General features: G+C 41.0%; 1 protein-coding gene and 1 non-coding gene across 2 annotated transcripts; both read right to left on the bottom strand.

Annotated features, from left to right (window-relative positions):
- Window positions 1-1522: 1522 nt before the first annotated feature.
- Window positions 1523-25994, bottom strand: CWF19L1 (CWF19 like cell cycle control factor 1). The gene is made up of 14 exons (XM_052660860.1): window positions 25913-25994; window positions 23307-23391; window positions 21934-22012; window positions 21165-21266; window positions 19519-19733; window positions 17512-17630; window positions 16095-16179; window positions 13836-13976; window positions 11857-11971; window positions 11076-11155; window positions 7088-7297; window positions 5669-5788; window positions 4907-5004; window positions 1523-1946 (listed from the first exon to the last, which is right to left on the bottom strand). Exons 1-14 carry the CDS (start codon window positions 25933-25935, stop codon window positions 1799-1801), a joined length of 1620 nt encoding a protein of 539 aa, XP_052516820.1. The 5' UTR covers window positions 25936-25994; the 3' UTR covers window positions 1523-1798.
- On the bottom strand, window positions 5985-6132 carry LOC128068115 (small nucleolar RNA SNORA12). The gene has a single exon (XR_008201462.1). It is a non-coding gene; the product is annotated as a small nucleolar RNA SNORA12 (small nucleolar RNA).
- Window positions 25995-26315: the final 321 nt, after the last annotated feature.

The raw sequence follows: 26315 nt of genomic DNA on the forward strand, positions 1-26315 counted from the left end.
GACTGTTCAAACAGAATGAAGTCCTCATTTGCTAAGTGGGCAGCATCTGGCTCTGGAGTGTATCTGATAGCAATAGGTAGGGCCAAAATCCGGTAATTCTTACTTGGAAGAGCTACAAAGGGACACTGAAGACCTTTAAGTGGCCATCTTTGCAGGAACTGGGTTGTTTCCCATAGTTCACTTTTTGAGGTTTTTCTGAATTAAAAAAAAAAAAATCCTGACTGGTTACCTTCAGGCTCTATCATCTTGAAGCTTGCCAGCTTGTTTTTTCATGTGTAAAACAGGTAATAATACCTACCTCATAGCCATCTTATGAGGATTAAGTAAGAGTGTCGGGGCCATAAGTGCTCAGTGTATGAAGAGGTGAAGTGAAGTCGTTCAGTCATGTCTGACCCTTTGCGACCCCATGGACTGTAGCCTATCAGGCTTCTCCGTCCATGGGATTCTCCAGGCAAGAATACTGGAGTGGGTTACCATTTCCTTCTCCAGGGGATTTTCCCGACCCAGGGATCGAACCCGAGTCTCCCGCACTGGAGGGAGACACTTTAACCTCTGAGCCACCAGGGAAGACGCCCAGTGTATAGAAGCAGTTATTTTTCTTTGGCTTCTAAGATAAGGCATTCTCTTGTGATCACTCTCTCTCTGCTCTTTTTCCATGTACTTCTTGGATGACTTGAGGCACTCCTTAAATACTGACATTTCTCAGGTAGTCTTCTTCAGCTTACAATCGTATTCATCCTGTCTACTTTCATCTATTATCTTAACTTCACCTGTGGCCTATATCCTGATGAGCCCCCAAACTCTATCAGCAATCCAGAGCGCCTTGAATTTGTAACTATCAAACAGCAACTAAAGCTCACTTCTCAGTAAAGGAGAACTCATCTTTTTAAAAATCTTGCTCTTTCTCTTCCCAATTAGACTGCAAACACTGGGATGACAGGAAATCATGTTGGGACATGGCTATACTGCTAGAGTCTAGAAAAATGTCTAGTACAGAGGAGTTAAGTATTTGCTGAAGGACTGAATGAGCTCTTTTCTATCAGTAAGATGAATTCTATAAGGGAAAAATGGCAAAGGCCTTGGGTCCCTTCTCCATCCTGGATTGCTCAGTAAGAAGCCACCTGTGAGATCCTGGGATAACAGCTGGACCTAAAGCCCTGGCCCCTCCTACTATATATACACACACACTGCTGCTGCTGCTGCTAAGTCGCTTCAGTCGTGTCCAGCTCTGTGCGACCCCATAGACGGAAGCCTACCAGGCTCCCCCGTCCCCAGGATTCTCCAGGCAAGAACACTGGAGTGGGTTGCCGTTTCCTTCTCCAATGCATGAAAGTGAAAAGTGAAAGGGAAGTCGCTCGGTCGTGTCTGACTCTTAGCAACCCCATGGACTGCAGCCTACCAGGCTCCTCCATCCATGGGATTTTCCAGGCAAGTGTACTGGAGTGGGGTGCCACACACACTACTTCATTTCAATAGTTATAAGTAACATGAACACAAGACACTTCCCAACCATGAAAAAGCATTTGAATTTTGTAATAGCTTAAATATTTTTGAAAATGTTGACAAACATAAGCTCTACCTGGAACTGGATGACAGATATGTTTTTAACATAAGATCTTCATCCTAAAATATGACTTTTCCCAAAAAATATTCAATCTTAGGCCTCTTGCTACAGGCAGGTTCCATGGGAATACACAAAAAAGAGGCAGGGAAACAGTCCCCATGGGAGACTGTTGTTTCTTTAAACACAGGCTGCTATTATATCCTGTGAAGTTCATAAAGTGCTTTTTCCCTGTACTCAGTCGTCATCCACAGTGAAGTCAAAGGGCTCAAAGTCTTTCCGGAAGCGGCGAGCCAGAGTCTCCTCCTCTTCCTTACTGATCTGACACTTCCTCCAGTCAGACTTGTCAGGAATATTAAGGATAGCTTCACTAGCCAGGACCTCCCTGCAAAAAAGAGCACAAAGAAGTCAAAATGGACAGTATCAGTCCAAAACCTTTGATTCCTCTCCAGCCAGAGAGCTCTGCTCAGCATCACTGAAAAAAAGGCATGTAAATTCCTCTAATTGCTCACACCATGTTCTCTTCCCTGAGGGCTATCTCTGCCATTGCTATCTATCAAAATCACATCTGTTTTAAACTAACCAGCCCAGGTCTTGGCTCTTCTCTAACCCCTCAAATTCCATTTACTCCTCTGAACAACCTGGAACTACGTTACTGGTACCTAGAAAATCAACATGACACAATAGAAAGAGGGCAGGCCCTGCAATCAAAAAAGCGACTGGATTCCATTCCTAGTTCTGCCGTTTGCTGTCTAAGAACAGATTACTTCATCTCTGTGTCTTGATTTCCTTGCCTACGACATGCAAAATAAGGGTTTTCTGATATATGAAGATAACACAGTCAAAGCACCAAACTAGTTGTAATTACATCCTGCCTTAAACTCTAGTTTTGTTATCTCAGGCCATTAATGGGCTGAGGGCATGGTGAAGTCAGGCACCTAGTATCATACCCCAATCTGATTTTCTGCCCTTTTTTAGTGCCCTCGAGTCTATACAGGCACAATACCACATGCTCAATGTCAACAAAATCACCTCTCACACATGCTGTCTTCTAAATGCCACTGCTTTCTATTTTTACTTATTTTGATATATTAGAAATAACCTTATTTGTACATTTGTTTGGTTCAATTTCCACTTTGAAGCTACAGTAAATAGAAAGGCTAAAAATAAATCACAGACTCTTCTAAAAGTCAAAGCTCAAGTTCTTATTCTCTGGGCAGACTATGAGCCTACCTCTTCATCTGTAGAATGAAGACAGACCCATCCTTCTTGTACAGCAGGAAAAAAAAGATGTCTTCTCAAGTATTTTGTTAATTATAAAATGCTATGTTCCCTGGTGGTTCAGACAGTAACAAATCTGCCTGCTAATGCAGGAGACACAGGAGACGCAGGTTTGATCCCTGGGTTGCGAAGATCCCCTGGAGAAGGAAATGGCAACCCACTCTAATATTCTTGCCTGGAAAAATCCCATAAACAGAGGAACCTGGCAGGCTACAGTCCATAGCGTGGCAAAGAGTCGAACATGACTGCGTGACTAACACTTTCACTATCACCTGTAAGTTACTACTTTGAAAAATACACAGTGTTGAAAATACAACCAAATATCAAGAGCATAAAATCATTCAAAGAATCTCTCCTTTGTAAGCTTACATGCGTGTGCCATCAGTATCTAAACCTGTATCTACTGCGGAATCAACAACATGAAAGATAATGTCAGTTGTCTGAAGCTCCTAATACATTTTTTCTCATTTATTATCTTCTTTGAAAATATGGACAACTACATTTACTAGAATTATCTACTGGTAGCAGTCTCTTAGAGGCTTTCCAAATTGGCCCAAAAATGGTTCAAAGTTGACTCAAAGCTCAGTTCTAACTAGGGGAAAAAACCACTGCAAAACACAGACACCAGCACCAGATAATCTGTCCTGCATTTTTCCAACTACCCTCCATAATCTCTTCTTGCCAGCAAACTCCTGCCTTCAGTCTCTGCCTAATTTATACCATTCCCTGTACAGTTTTGCAGTCATGTTCTCCATGATGTGAGGAACAGAAATGAAGCCTCATCCAAATCTTTCGGAAACTGCAGAGTAATGAGTTAAGACCTCAGTTTTGGGGTCCTGCACGCCAGGTCACTGCGACCATGGACAAGCTACCTCACCACTCTAGAGCCACACTGCTGGTGCTGCTGCTAAGTCGCTTCAGTCGTGTCCGACTCTGTGCGACCCCATAGACAGCAGTCCACGAGGCTCCCCCGTCCCTGAGATTCTCCAGGCAAGAACAATGGAGTGGGTTGCCATTTCCTTCTTCAATGCATGAAAGTGAAAAGTGAAAGGGAAGTCGCTCAGTCGTGTCTGACTCTTAGCGACCTCATGGACTGCAGCCTACCAGGCTCCTCCATCCATGGGATTTTCCAGGCAAGAGTACTGGAGTGGGGTGCCATTGCCTTCTCCACTGTCCACTACTAAAGCCACCGTGCAGTGTGCCTACATGCTCGGTCTTGTCCAACTCTTTGCAACCTCATGGACTGTAGTCCACCAGACTCTTACATCCATGGGATTTCCCAGGCAAGAATACCAGAGTGGGTTGCATAGTCCTCCTCCAGGGGATCAAACCCACGTCTCCTGCAACTCCTGCATAGGCAGATTCTTTACCACTGAGCTACCTGGGAACCCCAATGAAGCCAGTAGCCTAATATATTTAAATTTAATCATAGTTAATTACATGAAATTAAAAATTGAGTTTCTCAGTCACATTAGCCACATTTCAAGTGCTCAGGAATCACCAGTAATGGGGCTGGGGATTACTGTGTAGGACAATGTAGATTTATAGAATATGTCTGTCATCATGGAAAGTTCTATTGGGCACTCCTCCAGTGTCTCATTCTCCAGACTGGTAAACTGGGATGACAGTACCTACCATACAGAGTTTAGATTAAATGAGGCAATGCATGGAAAGTTCTTGGCACAGTGCCTGGCACAGAGCACATGTTCATAGTAGCATTTTCCTCCCTTGGGCTAGAATGCCCATGCACCAGAGTTTACCCTCTAAATCTTTCTCTCAAGCTCAACTTCAGCCCTTTCATGATGCCTTCCATCAAGCAGAAATGGCTCTCCCTTCTCTGGATTTTAAAGTACATTGTTCCTCAAAACTTTTTTATGGTACTTTCCACATTCTACATTACATTACTGTCATTTACGTAAGTATCTGATTTGCCCTAACACTATTTGTTCCTTAGGGCAAGGACTATTTCTTGTTTGGCTTTTTATTTAACTCATCATGCAGCCCACTACTTTATTCAGAGTAGGTGTAGTGAAAACACATTTAAAATAAGAAAAATATACAAACCTTCCAAACTGCAAAGGAAAATTCTTTTTAATTCTGTGGAAAAGTTTCTCTCCTGTGTCAAGTTCAACATAAAAATATGCTGCTCCTGGCTGTGCAATCTACAGTAAACAGAGTCATATGAGGACATGTAATAGCACTTTAAACACCGAAAATCCCAGCCCATCTCTGCTGCTGCTGCTAAGTCGCTTCAGTCGTGTCTGACTCTGTGCGACCCCATAGATGGCAGCCACCAGGCTTCCTCGTCCCTGGGATTCTCCAGGCAAGAACACTGGAGTGGGTTGCCATTTCCTTCTCCAATGCATGAAAGTGAAAAGTGAAAGTGAAGTCGCTCAGTTGTGTCTGGCTCTTAGCAACCCCATGGACTGCAGCCCACCAGGCCCCTCCGCCCATGGATTTTCCAGGCAAGAGTACTGGAGTGGGGTGCCGTTGCCTTCTCCCATCTCTTAAGAGCTTTAATTTGGCAAAAAATTTAGAAGTACAAGAACTTTAATACAACGAAAGTTTAAAAAGACACTGGCAGATACTACAAAGAGCCTCCCAGTGGCACCTACCTTCCTAAGTTCCTGCCTTAGGAAATTTCTAATCTCTTGCCCTTCCCAGAAAAGCACTAAGGAACTACTATAATATAATCTTCATCTCTACTCTAATACCATATTGTCACCTGCCTATTTAACATTTGTTGAATGCCTCTGAGTACATCAGGCTCTATAGGCTAGAAACCCAATACTTCTCCTGGAATATCACCTTCCTCTCCTGTTTTACCTGCTTGATGTCTGAGTGCTCTGGGATTTCCAGGAGCTCTATCTGCTGTTCCTGTGCCTGAGTGATGAAGGCGTCTTTAATGTCATCAGTAGCGCAGCTGCTGAGTGGCACAGGAATGACCTAGCGGGGGCGGGTGGAGGAGACAGGAGAAATTCTTTGTGCAGGTCCCAGAGAGGTTGTGCCTCCCGTACAGTCTCTGAGATGCAGCAAATCCATCACAGGGGTGGAGGAACACCCCTCAGCAGACATTTTCCTCAAGCCAGACAGGTCTATGTCATCCTGTCTATAAGGACTTAAACTTATGAGACAGCCTTTCACATGTGGGAGGCCATCTCTGATGCAGAAAAGGCTAGAAAGAGATCTCTTTGTCATCAAGCCTTTGCCAGCTCCCATATAATATATGTGGCAGAGTCAGGCCCATTTGAAAACTTAACAAATGTGCCAGAAAGAAAACTACCACAATGACAATCAAATTACCCACAACAGTCTCTGAATTTCTGAGCTGGTAGCCCCAGGCAAGACCTGAGACTGCTTCCTACCTGTGAACTGTCACTCATGCTAAGCTTCACACAAAATACCACTCTCTTCCCAAACTCTTATCTGTCAAGGCCCAAATCTTTCTTGGAACCTTCCTGAACTATCCATTTCTTTTCTCAACAAGGCACCTACTACTTGTGCTATTCAGTTGTGCTGACTATGCACTTCCCTGTGAAGTCCCTGGGGTTATCACCAAAAACTATAACCTTTTAAGTGAATATTATTTAAATATTAATATGAAAGTTCATACTAAATTTTGTAAAGTATTAAGTCAACTATTTAAATATTTAATCATATTAGAATCAAATACTTAAATATTTATTAAAATTAAGTATTAACATTTGTAGATGGGCACTTGGATTGTTTCTATGTCTTAGCTGTTGTAATAGTGCTGCTATGAAAACTGGGTTGCATGCATCTTTTTGAATTAAGGATTTTTGTCTTTTCTGCATATATAACCAGGAATGAGACTGCTGGATCATAGGATCTATCTTTAGTTTTTTGAGAAACCTCTATACTGTTTTCCATAATGGCTGCACCAATTTACAGTACAACCCAAGTGTCCATCAACAGACGACTGCCTTAAGAAAATGTTGTATATACACACAATGGAATATTATTCAGCCATGAAAAACAATGAACTGTTGCCATTTGTAGCAACATAAATAGGTAAACCTAGTACAGGGAATTATATTCAATATCTTATAATAACCTATAAATGGAAAATAATATTTTATATACATATACAAGAACTGAATCACTTTGCTGTACATCTGAGACTAATACAATATTGTAAGTCAACTATACTTCAAAAAAATTAACATCATTTAAATATTTATCAATATCCAGGCCCTTCCAAGCTCTTGGACAGAGATCACATACCTGTAGCTGCAGGTGATGGCTCTTATAATTTCTCTCAAATAGAACACATCGTTTGCCTCGACTCCTAAAGAACCTCCTCAATGTAGCCTTGTACTTATCCACCTCTTCCACCACCTCTGCTGAAAGCTCCACCACTGACTGGTAGTGTCCAATGGGCAGAATAAGGACATGGTCATCAGATAAGCCTCCTTTGGCCAAGGCAAGGTAGCACTGCAGAGGAAGCACACAGAAGTGAGACTTCAGTACTGCAAGTGTGATTCTTCGGAGAAAAGCCTCTACAAAGTGTGAGCTGCGAGGGTGTGGGGAAAGTGTGCAAGAAGCTACCAGCAGAACTTCTCCTCTTAAAAAAAAAGTCTAATTTTAGAGGTTATGACAACATTGCTGTTAAGTACCTGTGAAAGAATGAGGTTAGATGCAACAAATCTCTATGCAACTATCAAATGAACTGGGGAAAAGTGAGCAGCACACAAGACTGGCTTTTGGCTACAAACACACCAGAGCTGAAGGAGACTAGAACAGCAAACTTGGTTTTTCCTCCCAGGCTCCAAACTTGAAACAATTTAACAATTTTCCAGTGACTATCACTCTCAGCTACAGGAAGATACCACTTCTGATTTCAAAGGAACCACTTCTGATTTCAAATGAACCACTTCCCCTACAGTGACACCTAATCTCAACCCTAAATACACTTCCTGGGTTCCCGAAAAAGGCTAAGATGATATGATTATCATCATCATCACCAATGTCCCTACAGCCTTAAGCTGTACAAAATGAAAGCAAATATAACCTAATGGGGAAGGAAGAAGAAACTTCAAACTCAGGTACATCCAAAGAAAACTATGGTTCCCAGCAATGGCTGTTGACAGCTAAACAGCAACTAAAAATATTTCTGTCAAAACCCAAACACACAAGACTGCTCTGCCACTGAGACATACTTTGAAGGGAAGAGAGCAGAGAAAGGGCCAGGCAAATGAAGGTACCAGAGCTTTAGAAAAACCACCCAAAGTATATTTTTAGTGTGGTCCCTTCAAAGTTAAGACTGAAGGAAAGAGTCATTTATTTTTCATCTACACTGAGAAAGCCCAACAGAAAGACAAGATAGGTAATAGCAACAAACTAAATCATTATCATCCTTGATATCCTTGGCACAGAGGATTGAACACATCTACAGAGTTAATATTCCAGATGACTAAAGTTCATCAAAATCTCATAAGCACTAAAACAGTAAAAAAAAAAAAAAAAAAAAAGTATAGTAACCAATGTGATTGTGTTTGTTTTAAAAGGTAACTCTAGAGGGTTGCTGCCATAAATGGCAGTTTTTATATTGTGATGTGCCTTGAAGCTACTGAAGGCTTCTAGTCTAGACTAAACAGCACCCCTAAGGCAGTACCTTTTAGTTTTTGTGATGTTCCAAACTTGCCCAGTCTCCTCCCTACTTTTCAAACCCTCAACTTCTAATCTGTGCTGTATTTGAACTCATCTCCAATTTCATCTATATAAGTAGGACCTGAATGAGTATTTCTCCCATAAATGCATGGATTTTGCAGTACTTATTCTGGACTCTTAGCAGCCTGCAACTGCTTTTACCAACTTAAACCCATGGGTCATTATGTATGTGAAGTCGCTCAGTCGTGTGTGACTCTTTGCGACCCCATGGACTGTAGCCTACCAGGCTCCTTAGTCCGTGGAATTTTCCAGGCAAGAGTACTGGTCATTAGCATGGGTCATTAGCATACTTCTATGTATACCCCTTGAAGAAGGCATGGCTGCTGCTGCTGCTGCTAAGTCGCTTCAGTCATGTCTGACTCTGTGCAACCCCATAGACGGCAGCCCACCAGGCTCCTCTGTCCCTGGGATTCGCCAGGCAAGAATACTGTAGTGGGTTGCCATTTCCTTCTCCAAGGCACACAAGCATGTGAAATCGCTTCAGTCATGTCTGACTCTGTGCGACCCTATGGACAGCAGCCCACCAGGCTCCTCTAGCCACAGGATTCTCTAGGCAAGAATACTGGAGTGGGTTTCCATTTCCTTCTCCAGGAAGGCATGGCAATGACAGAGAAAACCAGGGGAAAAAAGTAATGAAAGGGGATCAAAAGGAGTGGTTGCAGAGAGGGGACTCCAAGTCCTCAGCCAGATACCCACAGGTCACCAGACATTCGCAAGAGATTTCTACCAAAAAGGGACAGTTCAGGTAAGGGTAAACTTGATTGGTAGCTAAGCTCTAAGCTAAAATCATCATGGGACCTCCTATCTGGTCCACAATCAAAATCTGATATGCTTTTTGCCCCTCTAACTTCAGGTCAAGATAAGAAGCAAAGAGTTTTCCTTGAAATTCCCCTAGGCTCATACCCCAGTAAAAGGCCCTCATTATCAGGATAAGCTGAGGAAAAAAAGGTCATCCCCAGGAAACAAAATCAGAATAAATCAATGAAAACTGGAGGAAAGTATTTGCCTGCAAAAGCATCACACACTACGAAATCATCTGCATATATTATCCTCGGGAGCCTTGGAAAATAGCCATTTCTAGTCATGGGTGACTAGGGTGCAACTGTAACTCTGAAAATTAAGCTTCTTTTCATTCTAAGTGAATGAAAAAGAAGGATAATGGTTTATATGGATCCCAGAAGAATGAGGGTCAAAAACGAGTATTATTTAATATCTAAGCAAGTCATGCCCAAGGAAAAGCATTTGGGGAAGTCTGAAATAGGATGACTTTACAGTGAGACACATGTAGTCCATCAGAACTTTTCATAGCCTGAATAAAATCCTCTCAAGATCATCCAGTTGTCACCGTCTGATTCATTGCTTACCCAGCAATCTTATAATTATCATCTTGGGTTCCCAGATACCCAGACCAGAAATGTGGATGTGAGTCTTCCTGTCATTAGGAAGCTATATCCTCTACTACTAGGCAAAACTGAGAACTTATCACTTTAGTCTTTTGTAATTAGTGTAAATCAGTTCCCAACATTATATAGTTACTATAGACAAAAATTAATAAACTCAAGTTTTAAAATCTGAAGATACAAAAAAAAAAGAATATCAACATTTTTAGCCAAATATGAGTGTATAGGCAACAGAGGACTCCTTTTCAGGGACAAAGAAAATCTTTGTAATTCAAAAAAGCAACTCATCATCCCCAAATAGTATGGAATAAAAACATATAAAGTTCAAGAATTTCATAAAAGCATCACCCTAGGAAAGCCATACCTATTTGTCAGAGAGGAGGGAAAGGAGGAATCTTGTGAAACTGATTCTACTAAACCACAAGAGAACTGCTATAGTTGCTACAGTCAAAACAATAGAAAACATCAAATGTTGGGGAGGATGCAGAAAAACAAGAACCCTCATACATTGCTGGTGGGAAAACAAGATGGTGCAGCTATTTTGAAAAACAGTTTGGCAGTTTCTTAAAAACGTAAGTATAACATTACAAACAACTCCACTGCTTAGGTTAGGGCTATCCGAGAGAAAAAAACATATGTTCACACAAGACATGTATGCAAATGTTCACTAATAGCCATAAAGGGTAAACAATTCAAATGTCCATTTAGTGAATAAACAGAAAAAATGTAGTCTATCCAATCAATGGAATACCATTTGACAAGGAGGAATAGAAAACTGATATAGGCTACAACATGAATAAGAAGAATAGTATGCTAAGTAAAAGAAGCCAGATGCAAAGATGTACAATTCCATTCATACGAACTATCCAGACAGAAACGAAAACAAAGTAGATGAGTGGTTTCCTGGAACTGAGGGTGGGTGTGGGGATTAACTGGAAATGGGCATGAGAAATCTTACTGAAGTGATGAACACGTTCTAAAACTGTATTATGTGACGGTTGTACAATCAGTAAGCTTACTGAAAGTCACTGAATTGCACACTTAAAGTAGGTAAATTTTATATGTAAACCGTGACTCCATAAAGTCAACAGAAAAGAAACAGGTGTATTCCTTTCTGCAAGAGGTTCATGGAAGTAACTCACATGTGTGCCAATGTTGACCACCAAATGCTTTTCCACTTCAGGGCTGGCAAGGCAAAACCAGCAGGGTCCTGGAGGCTGAGCTTCACGTGGAAGAAAGACAAGTGTTACCATGGTCCAAGCATTACAGCACATAACCACCGGCAGAACTCAGCCTTGTCTGATCTTTGTGTCCTGCAAACACTGTATGTACACACTACTGCCACAGTGGGTCTGCTGTGCTCCCACTATGACCCCCGCCCCCATCACCATTATCAATGAAACTAAATGTCTACAGACATGCTGAATTTGTAACCAGTCCACAGGGAGGTGATCTACAAGTGGTAACCATAGCATGTAACTGGCAACTGACTGCAATAAGAGAACATTCAACTGAGTGTCTGGAGCCCCATAACTAGTTCCAGTCATGCCACCAGCTAGTCACATGACCCCAGGAGTTACAAAGTCAACTTCTTCATCTTTGAAACAAGCCGGTGGAAAAGAAGATCTCAATGTTTTAACAGCTGTCTTTGCTAACATTTTGATTATTATTTTATAAACCTGAACTGGTTTTGTAGGCTCTTAACCTTCTGTTTTACAGACATGAAGGAAAAGAACTTTTTCCATAGTTCTTACAGAAATAGCCTCAGACAGCGTGAAAGTCAGGCCATCTTTGCATCCTTTTGTTTTTATTATTGATCTTCTGCCAGAAGAGGCCCTTTGAGCAATGCTGCTTCCCAAACAAGACCCAAAATAACCATTATTGCCCACAGAAGAGACCTCTGGAGGGAGCCAAGGTACTTACGAGGTTTGCGAGGCTGCTTTGGGTGAGGAGAAGACTTGCTGTCTCTGCCTGTAGATGAACGCTTCCTTCCCTGCTTTTCATTTAAATCAAAGAAAAACTGGCAGGCTGATTCTTCCTAGAATAGTCAATAGAAGAGTAAATGTTATTAAACTAATCTTTAAGCAAGTAGCCAACCATCACACACAAGGGAACATTGCTACCTTCCTCCCAGCCCTTTCTGCCTAATCTAGAGAAGCAAAATAGTTTCCAGTCCTGATGCCTGGACTCAGTCACACCTCTCAACACTTATCTAAGCTACCAAATTCATCCCTTTGGAAAAACAAATTAAAATGTAAGTTATACAGCAATTCTTGCCTAAAACACAATAGCATGATCCCACCCAAATCCCTTCCCCTCTCTCAGTAGGGCTGTAGTAGTCTTACAATTTCACAGATCAAACAACTTTAACTGAGTTTTAATTAAAAAAAATAAAAGGCTGCTCGTTAAGAAAGTCTAAGAAAGCAGACTATTCATACTAGTAAGGGAACTTGACATTCCTTGCTTGAGTGAAGGGAAAATGAATTTCAGAAAAGTCTGCTATTAAGAAATCTCTTCAGAGTAAATCTTATTGACCTACTACCACTCATTCAGTTCAATTCAGTTCCAGTTGCTCAGTCGTGTCCGACTCTTTGCGACCCCATGGACTGAAGCATGCCAAGCCTCCCTGTCCATCACCAACTCCCAGTGTTTACTCAAACTCATGTTCATTGAGTTGGTGATGCCATCCAACCATCTCATCCTCTGTCGTCCCCTTCTCCTCCTGCCTTCAATCTTTCCCAGCATCAGGGTCTTTTCAAATCAGTCAGTTCTTCGCATCAGGTGGCCAAAGTATTGGAGTTTCCGCTTCAGCATCAGTCCTTCCAATGAATGTTCAGGACTGATTTCCTTTAGGATGGACTGGTGATTTCCTTGCTGTCCAAGGGACTCTCAAGAGTCTTCTCCAACACCACAGTTCAAAAGCATCAATTCTTCTGCACTCAGCCTTCTCTATAGTCCAACTCTCACATCCATACATGACTACTGGAAAAACAACAGTTTTGACTAGATGGACCTCTGTTGGCAAAGAAATGTCTCTGCTTTTTAATATGCTGTCTAGGTTGGTCATAACTTTTCTTCCAAGGAGCAAGCATCTTTTAATTTCATGGCCACAGGCACCATCTGCAGTGACTTTGAAGCCCCAAAAAATAAAGTCTGTCACTGTTTCCACTGTTTCCCCATCTACTTGCCACAAAGTGATGGGACCAGATGCCAAGATCTTAGTTTCCTGAATGTTGAGTTTTAAGCCAACTTTTTCACTCTTCTCTTTCACTTTCATCAGGAGGCTCTTCAGTTCTTCGCTTTCTGCCATAAGGGTGATATCATCTGCCTATCTGAGGTTATTGATATTTCTCCTGGCAATCTTGATTCTGGCTTATGCTTCATCCAGCCCAGCGTTTCTCATGAGGTACTCTGCATGTAAGTTAAATAAGCAGGGTGACAACATACAGCCTTGACGTACTCCTTTACTGATTTGGAACCAGTCTGTTGTTCCATGACCAGTTCTAACTGTTGCTTCCTGACCCACCACTCATTATAAAATAACAAATTACATTGCTACCAAGCAGTTGGATCCTTACCTGAAAAGTTAGGAACAGGGAATTAACTTTAGACAGGAAAGACTTTTTATGTGTAACCCCAATATTTGAACCAACTTTAGACAATGAAAGACTTAAAATATAAAACGGTTAACCCCAAACTACAATTAAATGTACACACACACATTGATCCTACTGGAAATCTACTAAGGCTTTCTAATCACCACCACAATTTCCCAAAGGAGAAAAAAAGAGATTAAGATTCTAGGGATTAAACTTGCCTTATAAACTAAACTATAACCAAGGAAAAGACACCTATAATGGGTAATCATGCCCAGAAAACGTCACCTCTCAATCAGAACCCACCTCAGGGGCAGGAGTTTGCTTGCCTGTGGACGCTTCCTTCCCAGATTTTCTGTAAGGGTTTTCAGTGACATCTGGTGGCTGTTTTACCAGTTCGGCTGCATCCATTAGTTTCATAGGAACAATACTGAATGCATAAAGATACTTTGGAAAAAGAATAACAATATTATTATTTGCATACTATTTATGCAAATATAACCAACCTCCTGGATTGTAAAATTCCACAAAAATCTTTAGAAACTGAGTAAAACTAAAGAGCAGCAACCAGACTATCTGTAGTTCAGAGAATCCACACAATGCCATTTCGGTGATCTCTGCAGGGGCTACCAAGGGCTGATGAAGTAACAAGCAACTCATCAAAGCCCAGCCCTTACACGAAACAACTAGCACTACAAGGCCTAGAGGGATGTGCTCCATAACCCTTGAAGACAAATTGCTTTTGTCTCTCAGTCCTTTATCTTTGTGTGTTGTGGTCCTTTAAAGGACTGGAACCTGATGGTCCAGAGTCAGATAAAAAAGTGAAAGAGAGAGCTGGAGGGAGAGGCAGAGAGAGAGACAAAGAAAGAAAGAAAGAAAGAAAGACACGGGGACCCAAGCTCTGAGGGAGCAAAGGTGCTTTAATGATCTGTGAGGATATATAGACTGTTGTACAAGAAATTTCTTTCGACAATGATAAAGATCAGAAAACCAAATGTACAGCAACCATTACCAAGGGAACAAGGGATTAATAATGGTCACAAGGTCAGGAGGCAATCCATATCTCAAGAAAGAGGATGGAGACTAAGGAGAATGCTTACTGAAGGAGATTCAAGCCTGTCTCATCCTATGACCTCAGTCCTGGGAGCGGCGTGCCCTTCCACTGGTTTCTGGCAACAGAAACTGATAAGGAACAGGGGATTTATGAGAAACAGCACGTAGGAATCCTCCTGTTAAACATTCCCTGACATTTGTGTACTTTGTCAACAGTCACTGTACTGCCCTTGTTTTTTCCAATGGAAAACAACTTAGTGTTTTCCTTTGATTTTATACAATTTCTGCTATTTATGCAGATACATTTTCTTAGAGATTAGTAGCAAGGAACTAAATATAAAAATATCTAGAATCTTGGACGGACGCACACATATTGAAAACTTTATGTGAGATATGAATAGACGGTTAACCTCACTACTGGTCAGGGAAATACAACCAATTAACACTGACATACAACCTTCTTCTATCAGGATGGCAAAAATGTTAGTAAAAACTTGACACTACCCATTGAGAATGTAGACAGAAAACAGTCTCATACACTGCCGGTGGGGGTGTAAACTGGAACAAAATTTTGAGATGAATTTAGTAATACTTGCCAATTTCAAAATGTGCATATTCTGAGTGAAGTATGCATTGCTTAGCGCTAAGGCTAAAAGGTCCCTAAAAGTAAAACAACAGACTAAAAATACTGTGATACTCAGTCTTAAAAGGGAAGTTTAAAAAAAGGAAGAAAGGAAGAAGGGAGGAAAGGCAGATAAGTTATTAATAAAAAAGAAATTACAAATCAAAACTTGCTAAGAATGCCCTGGGCCCCAAAGTTTGAGCTATTATGGAAAAAACAAAATAGGTATTTGCTTATCTTTTGCATGTACACTGTTCATGGCCTATTAAAGTGAGAAAATCTTCAGATAATTTATCTGTTTTCCCACTTGACTGACTGTTCTAATCTTTAGCTGTCCCAATCCACAATATCCTGGCTTTTGGCCTTAAAGAATCAGAAATGCTCTCAAGGAAGTGAGAAAACCAATATATATACTTTTTTGGTATATTCTCTTTCATTCACTTGCACAGTTTTCTAGTAGAAAGCCAGATTCCAGGTATCACTAAGACCACCCAAAGCCAAGAAGAGCTTACGTAAATCCTTGGGAAGATTTTATTATTTTGGCTAACTGAAGTTGCTAAAAGAAGCAAAGCAATAGTACCACCTGATGTCAAACCCTTGAAAAATACCCGTGGAAACAACCACATGGATGTGGGAAGAAAGAAACATAACTCATTTGAAAATCTGCCCTTGTTCCACTGGGCCTATTTTCCCAAACCCTTCCCTAAAATCTCCTACAAAGGACCCAAGGAAACTGACCTTTCATTACCATATTATTACAAAGAGTAAAGTCGCTGAAGTACTGGGACATTACAGTTGGGAAGAAGAGATCTGAATCCTAAACTGGGCAAGAGGAACATTTATCAGGCAGACAATGAATACTAACCAATCACCAAACACTCAACATTTACCTTTTTCTTTTCTGGATTTCCAACATTTGCCAGAGCTATAAACCTGGTGGCATGCTGTGCATTTTCCTGTAGAACAATGTGATTTCTGTAATATATTTGAAAGATAATAGGTTATCAACAAACTTTACCCTTTTTTGGCCGTGGCTCGAGGCTTGCTCATTCTTACTTCCCTGACTAGGCAGCGAACCCAGCAATGAAAGCACTGAGGCCTAACCACTAGACTGCCAATGAACTCCCAACAACAAACTTTACTTTTGATCTGCAATTATGAAATATGTAGACTCCACGGGTCCATGAAAAGAGCACAGGCCTAAGTCCATCACTACATCACCACCAGTAATATCTCAGATGTTATGCATCCATTCAGTAAAATAATCATGCCTACTTCCCAGGGCTGCTGTTAGGAAAAAATGAGATCATGAATCTGAAAAGCACAAAAAAACTCTTGATTTTAAAAGAGTTGGGCAACTGGCAAAATGTTGATAATTGCTGATGTAGGATATGGGTTCAGGAGGGTTCATTATACTATTCTCTCTTCTTTTGTGTAATAATAGAATACCCTAATGGCTAATGATGTGAGAGCATCTTTTCACGCACCTATTGGCCACCGGTTTATGTTCTTCAAAGAAATATATATTTGCATTCTTAAAGGTTGAACTGCCTTTGAGTGGCTTGTTCCAATAACCTTTCTGTTTTCAGTGTATGGTTTCAGAGAAGAAGAGGTTTTTCCAGAAGGCATATATGGGGATACAAAACAAAAATCTGTGATATCTATGTTTATACCTCAGGCTGTGGGATTTATAGGGAAAGAGCAGGTTATATTCTTCTTTTGCTCACCTATATTTTTTGAACTTTCAACAACACATATATTGCTTTTGAATAAAAAAAAAGTACAAATTGTTTAGGGATTATCCATGCCCTTTACAGTGACAATCGTTCACAATAAATTTTACTTAACTCTATAACTTATAAAACACTGGTTTTATTTTTCTGCAATATATCCTTTAAAAACTCCACCTCCAAACTATACTGAAAAAAAGAAGAAAACAAAATTGATACCAATTTTTGATTCCTAAATTAAAATGTTTCTTATGTAATTACCCTAAGTTTAAGACTATACAAGGAACACTGTTTAACCTGATCAAAACAGGACTTACTATACATCAAGCTATGATGATTAAACAGCACTGTAATGTCAGACCCTTAAGCCTACAAGGGGCTCTGTATTGGCCAATCCTTTGTATTTCAAATCAGGAAACCAAACTCAGAGAAGTGGAATGGTTTGAGAGTCACTTATTTCATGCTTGAGAAACTAAAAGAAACCTAGATGTAATATGGCTGAAATGAAAGGGAGAAGTTTACAGAGAAAATCCAAGCAAATTCTTCAAAAAACCAAAAAGAATGGAGTGCTACTCACCGATATGGAAGCCTCTCATAATATGTCTTCTCCAAAGCAGCAAAATGATATCTTGGTTTCAAGCCTGTGGCAAGACTGGAGATCAAAGCAGAGCCACATTTTTTGGTATCCACTTCTCCCTAGTAAACAGAAATTGAGTCATCATTAACAGATCTAGGAGTTATCATGAAATGCAGAGATATAACAAGACACTTTGAAATGTCTTTGGAATTTTTATGCGGCTACAATGTGGCAGCAGAATTTGCATCATGAATTCCACTCTATGGCAATCAGAGAAACTCAAGCACATAAGGGGAAATGGGCTAATTACAAATGCAGAAATAAGAACAAAACTAGAAGCCAGAAGTTAAGGAAGAAGGTTACTCCTCCATACAAACACCCAAAACAAGATTTATTAAAATCTCATTTGGGAAGGTAAGCATTTTCTCTCTGGAGCCCACAGACTGTGTGTCTATAATTTGCTTTGCTGTGCTCCGGTAGTTCTGATAATGCAGACAGTGACAGTCACTACAGAAGATTAAAATCAAAAGCTAGCTTTCAGGGCCCCTAGGATCCACAGAATATTTGCCATAGGACATTCAGGAACTTCATCACATAAGCATAGAAGCCTCTATTTTGCTTCGGTCAAGGAAAGCATGGCTTCAGAAGGGCACAACCATGCCCCTGGTTCAGTCTGTCAAAAGTTAGGCTTATTCCCAGAGCTTCCACTAACAACAAATTATGTGACCTCTCTCTCACCCATAACCAGTTTGTACTTTCTCCTAGAACTTCATTCTAAGAGAAAGTATAGTTGGAAAGAGAGAAATTATCAGAGTTAATCTTCCACTAAGTAAAGCAACACTTTCCTTTCGTCTTATACTTCCCTCCTTCAGGTGTCTGCTGAAGGGCAGGGAATTGGCCCTGAGGCTAGTATCTTAGGGACTGGTGTTTTTTCCCCTATAAGTATCTTATGTGATTACCTATTCATTTTCGCCAAAGTCAACTGTAATCAAAAATTATAGACTTTTTGTTAGCACCCCTTTTCATTCCTCCTTATAGAGTATCACTTGTCTTCCTCCCATCATCACTTTAGTAGTCTTTCTCTGAATCTACTGCCGCTTATGTTCTAGTGGCAGAGTAACCATGGGTGTTTGGAAGGGGAAGAGCGTGGCCCTTCTACCTTCAATACCCTGACAATGCCTGGTATTTTGTTGGCCTTTTTGGTCACAGACATATTGTGCTGAAGCTGACAGAGAGTAGCCTACAAGGCCCTTTTCTGAATCATCACTGATAACTCTGCATCTAGGAACTGATATTTTTTTCCCTAAATATACTCTTTACATTTTCCTTCACTGAAGCTCAGTGGATGCTTTCTGCCCTCACAGACAATCTTTCAAGGTCTTCCTTAGGCTTATTTTCCACCAGCGTAGCTCCCCATGATAGCTGTCACTCACCAACCTGGTGTACATCCTCTTCTTATAAAAAATATTTAAATCAAATCCAACGACACAGTCCAATACATTCCAACATTAAAGCTTTCCCATTAAAGAAGTACTAAGTTTTCAACATACTGTGTCCCAACTTTAGATCGCTATCTTCACTCCCATAATGATTCCATCTTTTAAAATATTCTAATAGCCAAAAAGATATAATCTGGAATGGAAAGGGAAAAATAAAACTGCAGAGCTGCCACTAGCTATGAATATTTCACTGAATATCAGTGACTCCTCAAAACATCTTAAGAAGGCTAAGAAAGGATACTTGAGGCAAGACTACAATTCTTAAAAAACGTTCATTTATAATTAAGACTTCAGCAGTTTCATTGGTGAACCGTGTTTTCACAAGATCAACTTGCTTTCATCAGCCAATAGGCTTTAAGTATCCCGAAAAAATTCACACAAGATTTCTACTGAAAGGAACTAAGAACTGAAACACTCAAAGAGCAAAAAAAAAAAAAAAAAAAAAAAAGCTCAAATTAAGCCACTACAATTTGCTTTTAGAAATTCCAACTGAACAAACACTACTCACAGAAGAATTCCCAAAGTTCCCCACATACTTGGGCCACGGGGATGTGAGCAAGATATCAACACCCTTAAACTGGGGTGTTGAACACAGCATTGTCCTCAGGGAAGACACATCCTTGGGACTGAAACTGTAACCTGGGACAGGCTCATTTAAGGACTCTGTCCCACTGAGGTACACAATCTGTAATCCTGAACTTCCCGTGAAGACACCTTTACGACCTGGGTTCAAAGAAAAATAGAAAAGTTTTAGTCAAACTGCAGAAGGAAATGTCACGCTGGTGATGAATCTCTTTCATGCCCCAACTCTCTTAAAGCCCACTTCTGGCTCCCAGGTCTCAACGCTGGATGGCTACAGCAGTATTCCTGTTCAGTACATAAGAGCTGTCCTTATGTGGAAGCTGCTGGAGCCCACAGTGTGACTGCTCTAGGTGCCTCACAACTGAAAACACTTTGGAAGCACTGATTAAGAAAAAGGCTTTCTGCCTTCTAGAGACTCCATAGGGACTAAAAGAAATCTAGACACCTGGAGTGGCACTGAGAAGAAAAAAAAATAATTGCAGGTTTGAGCAAGCTATAGTCTAGAATAGATGTACACTTTATGAAGGCAGACACTTCCAAATGAAGGAACACATTAGGAAAGAGCAATTATTTAGGAAAAGTTAAGAGACTCTGCCATCTTCTCAACTTATTCCTGGCTTGTGCCCTTGAGTCTCTTCCTCTGTGTTGCCTCCGGAACCCTGTTCCATCAGCTTTCACCTCCCTTTCATTTACTGAGTCTCACATGGCTCTTTCCACATAGTGACTCATTATGGAACACATATACTGACTAACAAGAATAACGAAGTGGTAAAGAACACACATACTAAAAAAAAACAAACTATAAAGGAGCATTTATAGCAAAGGAAATGTGGAAGCTTTCTAAAGAAAAGAGAGACCAAGAGAGAGGAAATGTGAAGAGTAGCTGAGCCATTTTAGAAACAACTGAGTTGAATGACGCAAGAAACAGCGGGAGGGGAGCAGGGGAAGAAGAAAAGCAAAATTTGACAGTGCTTTTTTTTAAAAAAACAAACAAACAAACAAAAAAATAGCCAAACGCTGAAAGGACCCACTATAAGAGTTTCAGGGGGGTGCAGAGGAACAACTTTAACCTGGAATTGAAGAATGGACCTTGAAGTGGAAAAAGGACAAAAAAGTAGTGAAAAACCCAAGGACCAGTATTAAAAACTTGAGTTTTTAAAAACCTCAGTGAAACCTAGAGCTATAGAAATTAGGAGTCTAATTAACAAATAAGCTGTATCTAGCAATGTTTACACGGTGAGACCACATACATGGAATTAAAAACAAAAAATAAAAAACACAATTTATACCTTAGGTACTCCAAACATTGCAGTCAGTTTACTCCTCTAGTTGGCTGAAACAGTATATATTGGGTTGCGGGAGTACAGGAGATTGGGGAGAGGTGTGAGACACCAGAGACAACAGAGCAAAAACGACATAGTCTTAAGCATATGGACATTGACTTTAGAAAAGAACCCCCTGATCTCCATTCTCTCAGGCAGTAATGGCAGATGAATCCAGCCACAAATTTCCTGGGAGACTAATTCCTGGAACACATTATGTTCATTACAAACACACAAAATATCCACTTACCCAGATAAGTAATGTTCTCAGCTAATTCACACCCATCAACATCTTGGAAATATTTCACCGTTTCTTGGTTATTGGCACCCAGCACATATGTCTGAATAGGAGCTAGTGAGAGAAACAGACACGACACTAGCTAGTTAGCAGAGCTGCTTGGGGACCTGAGAACTGCTTCCCCATAGGAAAAACAATCGTAGTGAAGGCAGAGCCTGCAATCCTCCATGTGGAACATGCTCCCCACAGAGGACATCCTACAGCCAACCTTGTGGCTTGATTATTAAATGGTGTCACTAGGCTTATCACATCTTAGAAGGAATGGTCAATGTACAGTTAGGAAAGCAGACCCAAAAGAGCTTCATAAAAAAACATCAAAACTGAAAAAAAGGAAAGAACACATACAGCTGCATTATTCAATTCTCTCCTACTGAGAAGAGAATTCTTTTCCTGGAACTAAATCCAACCAAATTAAAAATTTGAACATTCAGATGCACAGACATTCTTCCCAGATCAATGCAAAACTCAAAGGCAAACTTTTAAATCACTAATATGTAAAAAACAACTTGGCAAGAACCAGGGAGCCTTAAAACTTTGTTAGAAATCATGTTAAAAATAAGTTCTGGGGACTTCCCTGGTGGTCCAGTGGCCAAGACTCCACACTCCCAGTGCGGAGGGCCTGGGTTCAATGCCTGGTTGGGGAACTAGATCCCACATGCTGCAACTAAAACCTGGCCCAGCCAAATAAATAAAATATTAAAAAGAAAAATAAGTTCTATACCTTTCTTGACGCCAGTTTTATATTCTTCCCATTCTGCATCTGGAGTGGAGCCAAAGAAATTTCCTACACACAACAGCAGCTAAAATGAGTTTTTTAAACAGATATGAGATTTTCTTAAAAAACTATCAAATAGTACATAATTAATTGACAGTAACATTATTTGGCTAACTATTCTATTTAATTATCTCTAACCAATTTTTTTCCTTAATTTATAGAATTTCTAAACATAATTCTTTAACAACTGTAGTAGTTACTCTGATTCTACCAATTACTAAATTTTGGCTCTCTAGCTGTCAAATACAAGCTGGTGAAGGGGATGAGAGGGTCAGGGGAAAAAATGGAGAAATCAACCTTGAAGAATCTCTCTGTGAAATACAAAACTTAGGTATCTCTCAGGTATTAGGTACCCTGAGAGATATAGGAAATAAAGGACACATTTCCTGCTTGTTATCTTACTCAACCTTTAGCCCAATAAACAAATAATTCCCATACCTAGAATACTCTTCTGTACTCTAAGAATTTACAGAGTCCAGTAGTCAACAATACATGAAAATCAGGGCTCTTTAGTTTGTGAAGCATTTGCACACATATTGTCTGACTTCATCCACACCATATACCCATGAAATAGATCTGTGCTTTCCAAACCCAGTAATCAGAATCACTAAGGGAGGTTTTTCCAGTAGTTATGTATGGATGTTAGAGTTGGACTATAAAGAAAGCTGAGCGCCAAAGAATTGATGCTTTTGAACTGTGGTGTTGGGGAAGACTCTTGAGAATCCCTTGGACTGCAAGGAGATCCCACCAGTCCATCCTAAAGGAGATCAGTCCTGGGTGTTCATTGGAAGGACTGACGTTGAAGGTGAAACTCCAATACTTTGGCCACCTGATGTGAAGAGCTGACTCATTTGAAAAGACTCTGATGCTGGGAAAGACTGAAGGCAGGAGGAGAAAGGGATGACAGAGGATGAGATGGTTGGACAGCATCACCGACTCAATGGACATGAGTTTGGGTAGGCTCCGGGGGTTGGTGATGGACAGGGAGGCCTGGCGTGCTGCAGTTCATGAGGTTGCAAAGAGTTGGACACTATTGAGCGACTGAACTGAACTGAAGGGAGGTTTTGCTAGTCTGTTTTCAGTTTTGTGTAAAGTAATAAAGTAACAAAACTCAAATTCAAGAGTATAAAAAAGTCTACAGTAAACACATCCCCTTTCCCATACCATTCTTCAGCTACTAAATTTCCATGTTCACAAAAGAAACTCAGTCTAACAAGAGAGTAGCTGTTCCAGAAATGTATAAAGAGGCCCAAACTTTACTTTAATATGTTTGATTACAACAATCAAATTTTTTAATGCAGTAGAAAGAAACATCTTACATCAAAGTTTCCACTTTTCTTCTGAATTGCTCGAACTCTATTGAATAAAGCATCAAACTTTCCTTCGACATCTCCACATGCCAAGCTGCAAATAACATAAATGTTAAAGCAGTTCAGGACACACAAATGGGCCTGCTAGGTTTGGTATATATACTAGTCTTCCTGGATCAGGGAGATTTGTGTTCCAGTCTCTCTGAGGTTACCTGAGGGGTTCAAGGCATGTGAACTATTAGTGACTGCTGGGTGGCTCCACCTGAAGGTCTCACCAGTTATCTTCACCATATCTAAAATTTAGCTTATCATTTCCTCCAAAATTGAACCAGTTTCTTCTCACTTGCCAGGTTTTGTGCATAAGTCTCCTGCCAATTTGATTACCAAGAGGCAATAATCCCCATCCAGTCATCAAGTCTCTTCAATTTCTTTTACAAGTATCTTTCGTGATCCTCTTGTACTTTTCATTTCCACTGCCACTATCTTAGCACAGGATTTCAGCCATCCATTCAACAAACACACACTGAGCACCTACAATATGCTTTGCTAAGTGCAGTATGCCAAGTATTATGCTGAGGACATGTTAAGGAATATAAAGAAGAGGAATTTTCTTTATATTCTCTGCCTCAGGACAATTATGAGGCAGAGCAACTGAGAGTCCTGTAGTTACTGAAGAGGCAAAATCAGAAAGAAATATAATGAATCTGGTATTGGCTACAACATAGGGAATATACTTACATTTCCTCTAATACCTTCTCTTCTTCCTGTCCATCCTACATAAAGTCAATAGCTTAATGTTCTTTCCTCAAAAACATAAGGCAACTCAACAGCCAGAGAGATGACAGCTTTTCACAAGTCCTAATCTCCTTCCCCAATGCTTTCTCCAAGTTCCAAAACAGAAACCTTCTCTACTGTCAATCTGATCATTCTCTGTCTCTGCCATTCCCTTGGGGTGGTGACATCTCCTAACAGTCCCACTGTACCCATCTTGAATCTAAAAGATTTCCCATCTTTCAAGGCCGAGTACATCTCTAAAGCCTTCCTGACCAGCTCAGAAAGTCCTCTTCTCAAAACTTTAGAAACCCAAATAGCTTTTCAGAGCAAACTCTGTAATAAATTATTTGGCATGTTCATTTATCTTCGGAGCACCACCTCTTCTAGGAAGCCCTCCAGTCCCTATCAGTCACCAATTCCTAGTGCTCCCACAGGACCCTGCACTTCCTCTTTCATAGCAGTTGTCACATGGAATTACCATTGTTTGGGGGACAGCCACCGTCCAGTCTGTACAACATAAAACACCTCAAAAAAAAAAAAAAAAAACACCTCAAAACTCATCATCTCCTCATCTGGGCCCTTTGCCATGGTTTCCAACCCTACTGAAGAAAAAACGGAAATCTAGGATCCAGACAACGCTGACTTCTTCGCACTCATAACCAAATGTCTCCAAGCCATGTTGCTGTCCCCTCTTTAACAGACCTTGAATTACTTCACTCTTCTTCTTCATTTACCTAGTCCTAGCTGTCTTCTCGGAGAAGGCAATGGTAACCCACTCCAGTACTCTTGCCTGGAGAATCCCATAGGCGGAGGAGCCTGGTAGGCTGCAGGCCATGGGGTCACCAAGAGTCGGACACAACTGAGCGACTTCACTTTCACTTTCATGCATTGGAGAAGGAAATGGCAACCCACTCCAGTGTTCTTGCCTGGAGAATCCCAGGGAAGGGGGAGCCTGGTGGATTGCCGTCTCTGGGGTCACACAGAGTCGGACACGACTGAAGCGACTTAGCAGCAGCAGCTGTCTTCTACTTTAGCTCTAATTTTTTTTTCACACTGCAGCCTGAATCGCTTTCCAAAATGAAAATTTGATCATGTTAAGGTGTTTGTAAACATTCCAGTGACTTTTTTGGAATACAGACAAAAAAAAAAAAAAGACTATTAATCAAAGCTCAACCCTCACTTCCTTGATTCCTCATATTAACCCAGAGATCCTATATAAATCCTCCCAGAACCGTGAACCTTTTCCTCCTGACATTTACCAGGGCCATAATTTAACATTTATCTGGTTTCTCTGATTAATATTTATTCCCATGAACTATAAGATCCATTAAAAAGGGCAAGAATTCCATCTGTGCCACGCCTAGCACCAGTGCCTGGTGCACTGCAACTGTTCAATCAATGCTGTTGAATGAATGGATGAATGGAAGGCTTCTCCTCATCACTGCCCTGAAAAAAAAGGGCCAGGGCAAAGGCCCTCTCTCTCTCTTCAGTTGAACCCCGCCCAGGGCCCATGCCTACAATTTTTGGCTAATAAATATACTGCAAGGAGAAACGAAGGGGAAATGATGTCAGAGGCCAAGAAGGCCTAACATGAAGGCCTGACTCTGGCAGCTTCCTCCTCTCTTTGCGACTGTAGACAACAGTCTCCCTCTTCAGAAGCGAAAACAATCGGGAGAAGAGGCTTGCCTGCCGTGGCCAGGCAAAGACGCGATAGGAGCTCACCAGCAGCCGCCGAGCTTCCACCCCCGGCTTTTCCTCCTTTCTTCACGTTTTTAGAGAAACCCTCTCCAGCAGACACAAACACACAGAGACACACAGGCTTCGGACTCAGGGTCACTTACAGGCGCAGCGGTTTCTGAGCCATCTGCGTTAACAATCTTCGTTGGGCCGACCACGCAAAACTGGAACTGCGAACCCACGCGCCTCCGGAAAACTCGGCCGCACTGCGATAAAACGACAGCGCGCCCAACCAATGAACACTCAGTTACCTACGGAGAGCGCCGAGGGACAAAGGTCTCTCTCAGATGGTTTCGCCTCGCGGAGGAATCGCAGAAGGAGCGTAGAAGAGGTAACGAAGAAAACATTCCGACTGTACTTCTTTTATTTGGCGGTAGTTGAAATTAGTGAGCTGCTAGAAAGCTATCTGCACAATGTTGGCCCCAACCTAACCATGTCACTCGGGTGGGCAAGACAGACTTCCTGCACACATGCTTTTTGTAAGTTTTAAACCTATCAAAAAGTTGA

This window comes from Budorcas taxicolor, chromosome 23, assembly GCF_023091745.1.
Source record: "Budorcas taxicolor isolate Tak-1 chromosome 23, Takin1.1, whole genome shotgun sequence".
Lineage (NCBI taxonomy): Eukaryota > Metazoa > Chordata > Mammalia > Artiodactyla > Bovidae > Budorcas > Budorcas taxicolor.